General features: G+C 41.3%; 1 protein-coding gene across 1 annotated transcript in view; it reads left to right on the top strand.

The window, feature by feature from the left end:
* LOC150090939 (sodium-coupled monocarboxylate transporter 1-like) overlaps window positions 1–12,529 on the top strand; it is a 133,333-nt gene that overhangs the window by 114,765 nt on the left and 6,039 nt on the right. Inside the window, exons 10-12 of the mRNA XM_090378322.1 lie at window positions 488–555; window positions 6,381–6,467; window positions 7,220–7,407. Of these exons, the coding sequence (XP_090234448.1) occupies window positions 488–555; window positions 6,381–6,467; window positions 7,220–7,407 (343 nt within the window). The remainder of the gene's footprint in view (window positions 1–487; window positions 556–6,380; window positions 6,468–7,219; window positions 7,408–12,529) is intronic.

Below are 12,529 nucleotides of genomic sequence, written 5' to 3'. Positions count from 1 at the left end.
GAGTCATTTCTTTATATAACGAACGCTAAAGCTAATTTGTTTATTGGAGTAAATAAATTGCTTAGCCACCTGGTGTAAAAATTTCGAACTAATTTTTATTGGTTAAGAAAATGCCACATATATTGATTTCGAATATAGTTGATTGATTTCATATATAGTTTTCAACTTATTAATTTTTAAAAGTGGGATAGGATTTCACATAACACATAACACCCTGTATAATAATAAAAACAAATACATTACGAGTATTATGCTAATTTTAATACAAATTCTTTCCCAGCAAAATGTTATTCTGGAATTTACAGTAGTGAAAATTTTTTTTGTATATGTGTGGGCTTGAATTAAACTTCTTTCAACAGTTTTAATATTATTGACAGTAAATCATGACTGCTATAGTTAAGGGATACATGTGGAGACCACCTGTTACTCTTCATTTCCTGTAAATTGTGTAAGAAGTTATATTAACTACTTCAACTTATTTTTTCAGCTTTGTCCTATGGTGTAATTGCAGTCGTCCTTGTAGCTGTAGCCCAGCAGTTGGGAAACATACTCCAGGTGTGTACTGTTTTTTGAACCCTTCCCTAAAGTTTTAACACTTGCGTGAATGAGTGCTCATCAAGTTTCATTAGCTTTGTGACAGCACACGTTATCTATTCACAGTTTATTTTCCAGGCCATACCATTTCTTCTTGAGCTTTCTTTCTGCGGTGAAGCAGTCATCTGGTTGATATGTATCTTGTGTCTGATAGATTTTTGACCCAGATTGTATTCTCCATCGTACTCAATTTATATTATCTTTGTGGTGAGGCTGCAAAGAATGTGTAGAGCGACTGTAAAATGCCGAAAAAATTAACGGCAGCCAAACGGCTTTCTGCGGTTGTGGTCCCTACTAAATTAAGACTGTGTGAAGCACATGTAAACCATACTGCTTGTTTGTTGACTTCCTTGAATCTGACTTGGACTCCAGAATACATCCTACTCATATTAGCAGCGTTGTCATATAACTGAGATCTGCAATTTGCTACATCTATTCCATGTTTATCAAGAACAGATACTACCGTATCAAAAAGATATTTTGCATCATGCTTTTCAATGGGAACAAACATCAAGAAACGCTCGTATACTTCGCCACCTTGATACATAACGAATAATGACCGACAGCTGATCTGTGTTGTCCAATTCTATTACTAATGAAATTAAGTCCCGTATCCTGAGTGGAAACAGATGCTTCTTTGCACATGAAAAACTAATAAAGTCCAAAGTACTGAACTTTCACTTAAAATTAAGAATATACAAAAGTCTCATTAGACTAGTTGTATCGGTTGCGAAGCTTGGACATTAACGAGTAAAGATGAGCAGTTGTTGAAAGTGTTCGAGCGTAGAATTTTGCGAAAAGTCTTTGGGCCCGTACAAGACGTTGATGGATCCTGGAGGATCAGAATGAACCATGAACTTGGCCATCTGATTCAGGGTGCGGACATCGTCAGATTTGTGAAGAGCCAGAGACTTGTCTGGTTGGGACATGTTATGAGAATGAATGACAGCAGAACAATTAAGAGGATAATGAAATGGAAACCTACCGGTAGGAGGGCAAGAGAGAGACCGAGGAAAAGATGGATGGATGACGTAGAAGAAGACTTAAAGATCATGAGAATAATAAGTTAGAGAAGTTTTACTTCTGGGAGGGCTTACTGGTGGAACTGCGGAGATGGGGGAACCTCTGGTGCCGTTTGGCACTAAGCACTGGTGGAACATCGCTGAGAAGGCCAAGGTCCACCTGGTTTATAACGCCAGAAGAAGAAGAAGAAGAACTGATCTGTGTGTCTTATATCAGGAGTTGAGTCTTCATTTTACCCAAAGAAGAAAGAAGAAGAAATCTTTATTGCAATAATAATGATAATAATGATACAATTCGATAGATTGCAATGTTGCCCTTCACGGCCACCAGGCCAGGGGTTAACAGTAATAATACAATATAAATAGCGAACATTGATATATAAAACATAGGAAATGCATATGCGGAAGTACAATTCCAAACTCCAAGTATCATACAGTTATTTACAATACAATATATAAAGAAGATATGAACGGAAACGGATAATTTCATATACATATAGTAGTATAAACAGGCAACGTTCTTTGCACTGAACAGAAGTAGTTAGTCCATCATTACTAACTGTCATACTGAAGAGTTAGTATACCGTCTTCACATCAGGTGGTGTTGATGGCTTGCAGCATTAAGACAAGCTTCGAGGAGAAGGATCAGGGACAGGGAAGTACAATTCAAGGATGCGACATCTGTATTCCCTGTAAGAAGCGAACTTGTTAAGGTCAGCATCCAAGGACTGGGCACACGAAAGTAGCTGAAAAGGCAGAAACCTATCAGATAGGTGGAGACGGCTGTGATGTGGGCATAGAGTTGGAGTCGCTCTGAGGGAAGACTGAGGGATTCTCCATGAGCACAGGTCCCAGAATGATGGTGCCGAAATCTCGCCAACCATCATTTTGGTAGTCGTGGTAAGACGTTTCACCCTAATCAGCGTGGGGAGCCTGTGAATTTGAATTAAGCTGGCCATTTCAGTTGTCCTGAGCTGTGGAGGCAGTTTGTGTTTGTTTATGGCCCATTTTAAGAGCCAATACTCAGCAGAAAAAAGTGGCCTGATTGTGCTAGTTGCAGCTGATGCCCATATCTCTGCAGCGTATAAAAGCGGAGAGTATACAGTGGTTTTTATATATTTTCTAGTAGTTGTGACTTCATTTATATAATGTAGATGCTGTTTGGCAATCCATCGGAGTCGAGCTGCCAGGGTGAGGAGCTTGTCTATGTGGTAACTGAAGCAGAGCTTAGGATCAAACACAACCCCGAGATCAGTATGCTTATTGACGATGGGAATTGGAGAATTACACAGCTTTTTCTTTTCCTTTTTTCATAATCAGATTCGTGTTTTCGCATATATCCGTCTGGCATTTTAAATCACGTCAAACACAGTTAACACAATAAAGTATTCTGAGATCAGAATATTAAAAATTGAAAATACAGCTCACTAGTCTTCTTTTAAAATTCGCACTATTTTCTTTAAGCGTCACACCACAAACTTATTCCACTATTTACTATCGCTCTCTTTACATATAACTCACATGTACATATTTGTGAGTACAACTTTTTTGAACAGGAAAGTGCACGTTTCTCTACGAAACAAGATAAGCCTGAGACAACAGTCATAGACGTTTATACACGTTCATAGATGCGCTGCTGAGCTCATCAAATGCTTATACTTGTATTACATCAAAAGATGTAATTCACAGTCAGTATATTAATACAATATAATTTATTATAAGAAATATTTTACTCCTCTTTTCCCATTTTCAGAATAAAAGTGCCTAGGGCCAACAAACATTAAAATTCGGCCCTGTCTCGTCCTGTCCTGGTTCTCAGAGTCTGCTGAGCCGGATATGTCCGTTCTTGTGGTTACACTTGGGACTATACATCATGTGTCTCGTCCGATGTATACTGTTCACTACGGCTTCAGAGCTTTCAGGTCTGGTCGTTATGTGTGTGTGGTTATCACTGGGCTGTGTCACTAGTAGGGTTCTCTCCTGTTATTTTGTTCACGTCTGGCAAGTCAAAGTTAGGGATGTACGTTCAGTGCAGTCTCACTTGAGAGCAAGTTTCAGGGTTCCCGTCCATTTAGTCGCTGGGTCAGCAGAGCTGCCAGTGCGTAGCACACGCTTCTTGATTAGACCGGGGTTCGAGCCCGTCACCACCAAATACGGAGGATGCGGAAAGGTCAGGGAATGACCACCGCATATCCCGAAGCAATATGGCCTTAGTTGCAAATGCTCCTAAAAACCAAATAACAAACAAACAAACAGCAGCGCTGCATATTGTCAGAGTTAGTGAAGAGTCTAAATCAGGAAGGTCCAAAACAGTGTTAAGTCATACACGGAACAGAGGCTCCGTCCAAATAATGATGGTAATCAGGTTGCTTGAATTTGGGCAAGACGAGTTAGTCAGATGTATGTTGTCGTTCCAGTAGTAAGGATCTTCTTCTTGTGAAGAGCAGTATTGCGAGGCCTTGTACTCTCTGTCGCTGTGAACAATAGTGCTCCTGGTGTTTTGGATTGAAGTTAATTCTGGTAATCAGGATGCAGCGAGGGTCCTCGTACAAAGGACAAGTTATACTTTAGGTGACTCCAACTCTCCAGCTCTCCGCAGTGGCAGAGCGGGTCATCAGTAATTCCAAGACTTGAGAGCTTGGCTCTCACGGATCTGTGTCCTTAAGCATGAAAGTTGCGTGCAGGCCGGGGGAGAACCATGAAGGAAACTTGGGTTATACCTTGGTGATATGTGGAATGAATTTCCTAGTGATGTCTCCTTTAGTGGAGTTAGCCCATCTATCGTGCCAGGTCTGCTGGAAAGATAGATGGGCTAACTCGGCAGGTCTGCTGTAGATGGAGATTAAGGCCCCCCTTTTCAGCCTTCAAGTTGTTAGTGGACTCAATGGTATGTTCCATGACGGTTACCAATGTGCCTTTTGATAGGTGGTGGAGCAGCCCGCATCGTATCACCTTCAGGTTCATCATATCACTTTCAGGTCAGCACCCACCCTTCAGGTCCAGCACCTGAAGGGCATGGGTGCTGAGTAATGGTAAGGAGGATAAATCTTTGAATAGTTTCGAGCTTCTTTCTGTTTACTGCTATTTTTGCTCTAGAATACCATATCCCTGCAGCGTATGCGTATGTAATCTCCGGTAGAAATAGGGCTCTGTAGAACAGAGAGAGAGTGCAGCAGTTGAGGCCCCAACCCCACCACGTAAGTCTGACGACCAAGGCAGTTTAGCTCCTTATCTTTGTCTGCAAATATTTCAAATGTGGGAGGAATGTAAGTTCTGATATCTTTGAAAATATTGTCGAGGATTTTTCCTAGATATTTCAATTCAGTATTGTGGTCTCGTCTATCTTAATTTGTGGGCGTCTTCTGAGGGCGCCTTTGAGTAAGATGGAATTGGTCTTCACTGGAAAGATTTGAAGATTACGATCCCTTGCCCAGTTTTGTAATATCGAGAGAGAGCCTAATTTGCAGAATTTTCTAGTTGTGCTCTGCTGTCTGCAGCCATGGCCAGAATCAGATCATCTGCATGGACCTAGAAGATAACTTCATTCAAGTTAATGGTGAGAAAGTCGTCAAGTACGCCATTCCAAAGGAGCGGCCCCAGTACCGAGCTTTGGGGACAGTCCCTGTAAACATGGCGTTTGACTCTGCAGTATGGTGCATTGAAATTTATTGCTCTGGCTGTGCGGTAGCTTCTTATGGTATTATAGAGGTTTCCGGGAAGATAAGCATGTCGTAGACGACTGAGGACGCTCGCCCGCCAGAGTGAGTCAAACGCCCCAGCAAAGTCTATGGTAATAATCTATTGGGGATTGTGGCAGTTGTAAGGATATTCTGGAGTGTGTCAACTGTTGAGAATCCTTGTTTGAAACCATATTGGCTTGTAGAGGATAAATTTTCTACATTATAATGTACTGTAATTCTACTGTGTAGGAGGTATTCGAAAAGCTTGCTTAGCACAGATAACAGGGCAATCGGTCTATATAAAGATGGGATTTCTGGAGGCTTAGTTGGATTTTTCAGAATCAGGCATAGGTTAGCTGTCTTCCAATCAGAGAGGAAGACTCCTGTCTGCATCATTGTTGTACAGAAGAGGAGGCCTGTACGTAATTCCCATTACGGCCCTAAAGCCAGAGGTTTAAAAAAACTGAATGTTCATAGGCGGTTTTGAAACCCATGATGAACGTAGCTGTCTCTAAGCTAAACAGTCGCATTAAAGTTAATATGTGGTTTAGTCGATATAGCAGAAAAATTCCGATTTGATACAAGGAGGTAACTGCCTCACAGCAAGAAGTAATGTGTCGAGATAAAACGATATGGTGTGAAAATATATCTGATTCTCCTAAACGGTGATGTAAAGGTTGCTAAATATAAAACAGAAACACCCAACTGAAATATAAAATGGAAACACCAAATGTTAATTATCTCACTCTCTGGAGGTGACTAAATAATAAGTTTGAGATTTGAAAATAAATCTTAAAGCATTTATGTATGAAATTTGGTTATTACCTTTTTACACTTACTTTTAATAAGAATTCTCAATAATAATAATAAAACATTTTCTATAATTTCGCTTTCATCAGGGCTCTAACTTTTGGTTCTTCTTGAACAGACGCAATTATTACTTGTGTGCAAGAAGAATCTTTTTCATCTTGTTCGTGTTCAATTTTTTTTTGTGATTTCACTGATTTAACTTTAATGACTTTTATTATCCCCACAGTTTTCGAGAATAATTTTCTAAGATTTCCAAATAATGTTTATATTTCAGGCAGCTATTAGTATATTTGGAATGATCGGAGGACCGCTCCTTGGCATATTCACTCTAGGTATCTTCTTTCCTTGGGCGAACAGTATGGTAAGATATTGTTTAGTTTGGTCAATGTCAGAATTAGTCTTTACTACTTGCTCCAGAAAAATTCTTACGTTAAGAGTTTATACTTATTACCTTTGTTAACGGCATCACCTTCCAGAAACTCTGCCATTTCATTGGTCACGTGTATAATAATCTCGATTATCAGGATTTACTGGAAAGTGAAAAGATGAAGTCATAAGAGAGTGATTGAATGAATTTTAGTCTTTATGGGGATTAGTTACTTTTTTATTATATACCTACCTTCTGTTGCTTTCCAAGATATCTTGATTATCGAGATTAGTGGTGCATGTGATCAAGGAAATAGAACAGGGCCAAGGAACCTCTGCATCACGTTGCAGAGATTCCTCAAAGTGATGCTGTTAACCATCCATCGGTAATAACTTCGGTGTATTATTGTAATGGTAAAATAATGATCAGTAGTTAACTCTTAATGGAAATAACTCGAAAAGTAAATTATTCTTTTAAAGTCATCATTAGAGATTCTTACATTGTTGTTAAGAGTTACCCTACACGTAGTTTACTGGTATTTCTCCTTGTTTTTAAAAACTTAGCAATGAATACTTTTAATTTGGACTGCGAATTATGTTGCAGTCTTATAACTGTTTATTTTCGTTTTCTTTAGCTGAATACCGTTTGTTTATCAATTCTAATTTCTTTCTTCAATACTTCTTCAAAGTTGTATATTGCCTAAGAAAAATGTTCAACTGACTAAACAAATATTAACATTATTTCAGGGTGCTATACTAGGATTGATAGGAGGATTAGGTGTTAGTTTTTGGATTGGAATTGGAAAATTCATCTTTAAGCCCTATACACCAATGGCTCCGTTTTCCGTTGAAGGTTGTCCTGAGCTATATTTCAATGCAACTCGAAAACCATTCAACTCTAGCAGCCTAATCTTCGTATACCCGCCAAGCAAAGAGTGAGTTATGATTTGCATAAAGTTACTGTTTTACTTTGATTTTAAAACTTCAGGATGCATTTTGAGGACCTTCTGTGTGTCTTTGAACTGGAAAGTGAGAGAGAGAAAGAGACATGCGAAAGCTTATAACTTTTTTGTTGCTGTTGTTATTGTCTTAAAAGAATCTTTCAGATATTGAATAATTTTAACGTTTTTTCTTAAATTACATAAATGAAATCAAGCTGTTATACTCTTGCACTGCCACGCCCTCGTGAGTAGCACAATTGATAGAATCACCGTCCTTCCCATAGCGCTTAGAAAAGACCCGAGTTCGAGTCCCGTCTGCGACTAGAGGAATTTTTATGGGCCTTTTGCACGACGTGGCTGAGTTAGTCTGTCTCAGACAAGGGTATTTATGTTTTTGTATGGGCGACTCCAAGAACAAAGGTTCATCTCCACCTTGTTGCTCTGTTCAGTTTTTACAGACTCTGTCAAGGTAAGGTCAGTGTGTGTCATGTAATAAAAAAAAAAAAAAAAAAAAAATCCGTTCCCGCACAGAACGAAGGGTCTGTGCCGGTTGAACTGGGATAGAGGATAAGGAAGCAGAAAGAAAAAAATAATAATAATAAAAGTTTTTCATCCCGCACAGGAGAATTACATCCCGCACAAGAGAAAGTGATAGGACAGAAAAAAATTGTCTGTGAGTTTGTGTGTTCTGTAGTGTAGCGTTGTGTATTGGCCTTTTGGCTAGCTGGAAGCAGTGATTACCTGGACTTCCGCCTCCAGGTACTCGTCCCTAGCCGCGGGAAGACAAGGCCTCCCCTACTATTTGCTTGCCTCTCACCCTGGGAATGAGTTTTCGAGGGTGGAAAAGAAAACTAGAGTAAGGTGAAGAGGAGTGAGACTCCCCCGGCCCAGAGGGATAAATCCCGCCCGGCTCAGTCCAGGATAAATTGCTAGGAAAAAAAAAAGCGAGAGTGGGTGAGAGGTTCCTAGCCTGGCCTCGGGAGCCCCAGGTCAGGGCAGAATGCGAGGAAAAAAAAAAAAAAAACTTTAATCCCGCATCCTGATCGCGGAAAGGAAGAGAGCATTGATCGGGTGCCAACAACAGGTAGACAGAAAAACAACGTTTTTCATCCCGCGCGGGACAGAAAGGAAAAAAATAGCAGGAGAATGCTATGCTACTCCGGATCCAGGAACTAGTCCCAGACCCAGAGCAGAATGCGAAGAGCGAGAGAGAGAATTATGATAGGACATTTGTCATTTTGCAGTCAGCTCAAGTCCTAGGTTGGTGGTCAATAGTTCTAGTCAGGTTTATGTGTCTGCGTCTGGTGAAAACTTCCTTAGCAAATGTTTGGAAAGCCCTCGAGTTGTCAGTCGTCATAATAAGTTGATCAATATAGCTAGGGTCACGGTTTGTCACAATAGTTTTCAGCTGCGCTCGCTGCTCTTCATATTGAGTGCAGTCGAAGATTGTATGGAACCAGTTTTATTTTTCCCCACATCCGCATCGATCCGTTTTTGAAGTCCCAGCTGAAATAGCTTCTCATTAAGGGAACCGTGCCCCGTTACCAGGAAAGATGTTTCAAGGCCCAGTGAGAACCACTTTGCTACTACTTTAGTCGTTGTAAATGTTACGTCTGGGAGGAATCTTTTATTCGCAGTCCCTAGGTTCGAGGTGTCCCATTTTGTCTGCCACATATTGACCAGCTCGTTGAAGCACCTTTTTCTTTAGTGATATCTTCCTCAAGGGAGATCTGCATATCCAGAATAGAAATGGGGATTCTTTTCTTGAGTCTAAAACAGAGCCCTCGGTACATAATGAAAAGATCTAGGGTAAGTGTCCCTGCAAATACCTGGATGGCAGCCATGGATAGAGTGTGACAGATCCTGTGGGTGGCAAGAATCATGTTTCTCTGGATGGTATGGAGTTTATCTCTCATTTTTACCAAGACTGCTCGGTGAAACCATGCTCTTGCAGCGTATGATACGGCGCAATACGGAGGAAATCCGCTTTATAGTATACCAAGAGTGTTCTTTTGGAGAGGTCCCAGTCACTTCTGGATACTCTAACAATGGCTGCAGTGAACCTTTTAACCTTAGTGGCCATTTGCTGCAGGTGCGACAGGAAAGACAACTTTTAGTCAATTACCACTCCTAAGACTTTGGTTTGTGGTACCAGGGGAAGTTGGACGCCATTGATATTGACCTGATGAGGATGCCTGATATCTAGTTTAGTTTTGAATATGATGTCGTTTGATTTGGCAGGGTTGATTTGTAGTTTGTTGGTTCTAGCCCAGGTCATGAGATGATTAATTACCCGTTGGGCATTTCTCCCTATTGCAGATCAAGATCTTCCTGGGACTGTGATTGTTAAATCATCAGCAAAGGCTATGATTTTTGTGTTGTCAAAGGTATTATGTAGCCAGTCTTGTAAGACCATATTCCATGTCAAGGGCCCCAGGACGGAACTTTGGGAGCAGCCCCCGATAGATGGACTGCTGCACTTGGTGATGTCTTGACTTTACTATTATTGATCTGTTGGAGAAATATGATCTGAACAGTTTGTATAAGTTGAGGAAACATCCAGCCGCCCGGAGGCGATCCAGGGCGCTCTCCCACCATAGATTATCAAAGCCCCCCCCCCTCGAAGTCGATGAAGATCGCTAATTCGTATTTAGATTGAGACATTTCTAGGTGGAAGACAAGATCGATAAGTGCCTCCTAACAAGACCTTCCTGGAGTGAAGCTGTACCATGAAGGAGAAATGAGCTCTTTGTCAGTGAAGAGATTAGTGATCCTTAAGGCCATTAGGCGTTCTTGTATTTTGCCCAGTTTAGCTAAGAGTGCAATTGGCCTAAACAACTTTGGATCAGTAAGCGGTTTATTGGGCTTAGGTATGAGTTTAATCAGTGCCACCATCCAGTCATTGAGGAAGCACGAGCAAGAGAAACACTTGTTGAAAAGGAAGAGTAGGTGTTCTGGTTTTAATCTACAGAAGTGCATTATGAAGAAATACTCAGTACAGTCAATACGTGGGCATTTATTCGTGTTGATTCTTTTGAAGACTGATTCCAGCTCCTGCAAAGTAAACGGTTCCGAATTGTGTTGCGAGAGATATTCTGTGTTCCTCTTCGTGATTACTGTATGGTCAGGGTCGACTTCAGAAGGGTTTTCATTAGGGAAGAGCCAGTCAAGGATAACATTTGTGGAGTCTGTGCAATTTGTTGTTTCCTGGTGTGTAATCCTGACTGGTCCGTGCATGTCTGCAGTGTTCCGCTATGATTTGGTATAGAAGTCCCCAGGGATTTGCATTATCAGACTCTTTGACAAAGGTAATCCAGGTTTCTCTCTCTCTCTTTCTTGTGGAAATAGCTGTTGTATAAGCATTATTTTTGTGGATGTAGTCATTGTAGAATTGGGCCGCATCTTCAGCAGGCCAATCTCGGTGGTTTTGATATTGTCTTCTAGCCTGATGCATTTGTCTTCTAAGATTGACAAGTTCCCTGTTTCACCAAGAGCACGGTTTATTGTGCAGTTTTTTCTTACTAGTTGAGCGGTAGGCTGCTTTTGTCAGGGAGTTTTGTATGAGTTCAGTGAGTTGAGTTGGCGTTAGACATTCAATTTTGTGAGGTTCGGTGCTGGGAAGTCAGCTGGATGGTCTTATCAAAGGCTTTCCAATCAATGGGTTTGATAGAGAATCTTACAAATTCCCTCAATTCATTAGGAGAACGGTTAGTCGTCGTGTTAGGTGGAAGAGTATGACCCTATGGTCACTCGTGGTCCAGTCTGGGATGGTGACTCAGTTGCTTACCCAGGTGCGTAGATCATTGGTTGTGAGTGTGACGTCTATGTTTGATTGATCCGTACTGCTGGAGTATGTGGTCAGTTGGTTAGGTTGATTATGTACTGTTAGATTTCTAGAGATGATATGATCCTCAATTAGAAGCCCTCTGAGATCAGAAGTGGGAGAATACCAGTAGATGGACTTTGCATTGACATCAGCTGCAATTACAGTGCTCTTGTTGCCTAAGAAATCCAATCCGTGCCCCAGGTAGTTCAGCAGCTCTGCAATGTCTCTTGAGGGTGGACAGTACAGTGAGATAAGGTAGAATGAATATTGTTTTGTGGTGAGTTTGGACACATGTCGCGAACTGTGTACAAAGTCCGTGGATTGCCAGGATTTCCAGCTTTTTATTGAGTATAACAATAGAACAATAGTCTTTGGGGTCTTCTTTGGTAGGCTGGATCAGTCTTGTTTATCGTGAGTAGTCTGTGATCTTCTGACTGTTTCCAGCATGTGCTTTGGACGCGTACGACTCCTGGACACAGATGACGTCCACTGAGTTGTCTTCCACTGCCTTCCAAATTTCATCAGCAACGGCTCTTGAGTGATGCCCATTTATTTGCATTATTTTGAGTGAGCGAGTTCGAGTTTGGTTGGATCATTGATTACTAACTGTCGAAGCAGTCTGGGAGAGCTGAGTTAGGATGAGACAAGTTTTACTGACTAGCAGTCCTTAATCTTGCCATTTCTAATGCTCTCTGATATTCTGGGCACGCCACATCATTTACTGAGTGGTTGTGAACTCCACGCCTTCTTTTGCAATTGGTGCAGCAGGGTGGGTCCTCCTTGCTTGGACACTCAGCCTGTACATGTCCACTGCGGCCACAATAGAACAATGGCCACAAATTTGGGACTTGTGGGAGCAGTGCAAGGATGCATGACCATACCCAAGGTAGAGGAAGCATTTCGTTACCATGGACTCCGCTCCTCTAATAATTCTGTCCAACACCCTCTGGGGGTAGCCGCATTTCTTGAGGTCTGCCGTGACACGAATAATTTCGTTATCTCTGTCCTCGGAGGTGCTACAGTGGGACCACACCCTATCTACTAAAGCCTTGACAACACTACCCTTGTGTTGGCTGGCTTGTGCCGAGGTATAATGAGTATATTGACCTCGGCACATGGGCTTTCTAAACACCTTGGTCTTGAGCCTACAACCATCCCTAATAACCAACACGTCAAGGAATGGTAGGGTCCCCTCTGCTTCCACCTCCTAAGTAAATTTAATGAAAGGGGAGAAGCTATTAAGTACATCAAGTATCTGATTCTCCCTCCCCTTTTGTATAATGGTGAATG

This window comes from Mastigoproctus giganteus, chromosome 1, assembly GCF_048544385.1.
Source record: "Mastigoproctus giganteus isolate SK-2022 chromosome 1, ASM4854438v1, whole genome shotgun sequence".
Taxonomy (NCBI): domain Eukaryota; kingdom Metazoa; phylum Arthropoda; class Arachnida; order Uropygi; family Thelyphonidae; genus Mastigoproctus; species Mastigoproctus giganteus.
Note: the sequence above shows the minus strand (reverse complement) of the source record. Positions and strands in the feature narration are given on the sequence as shown.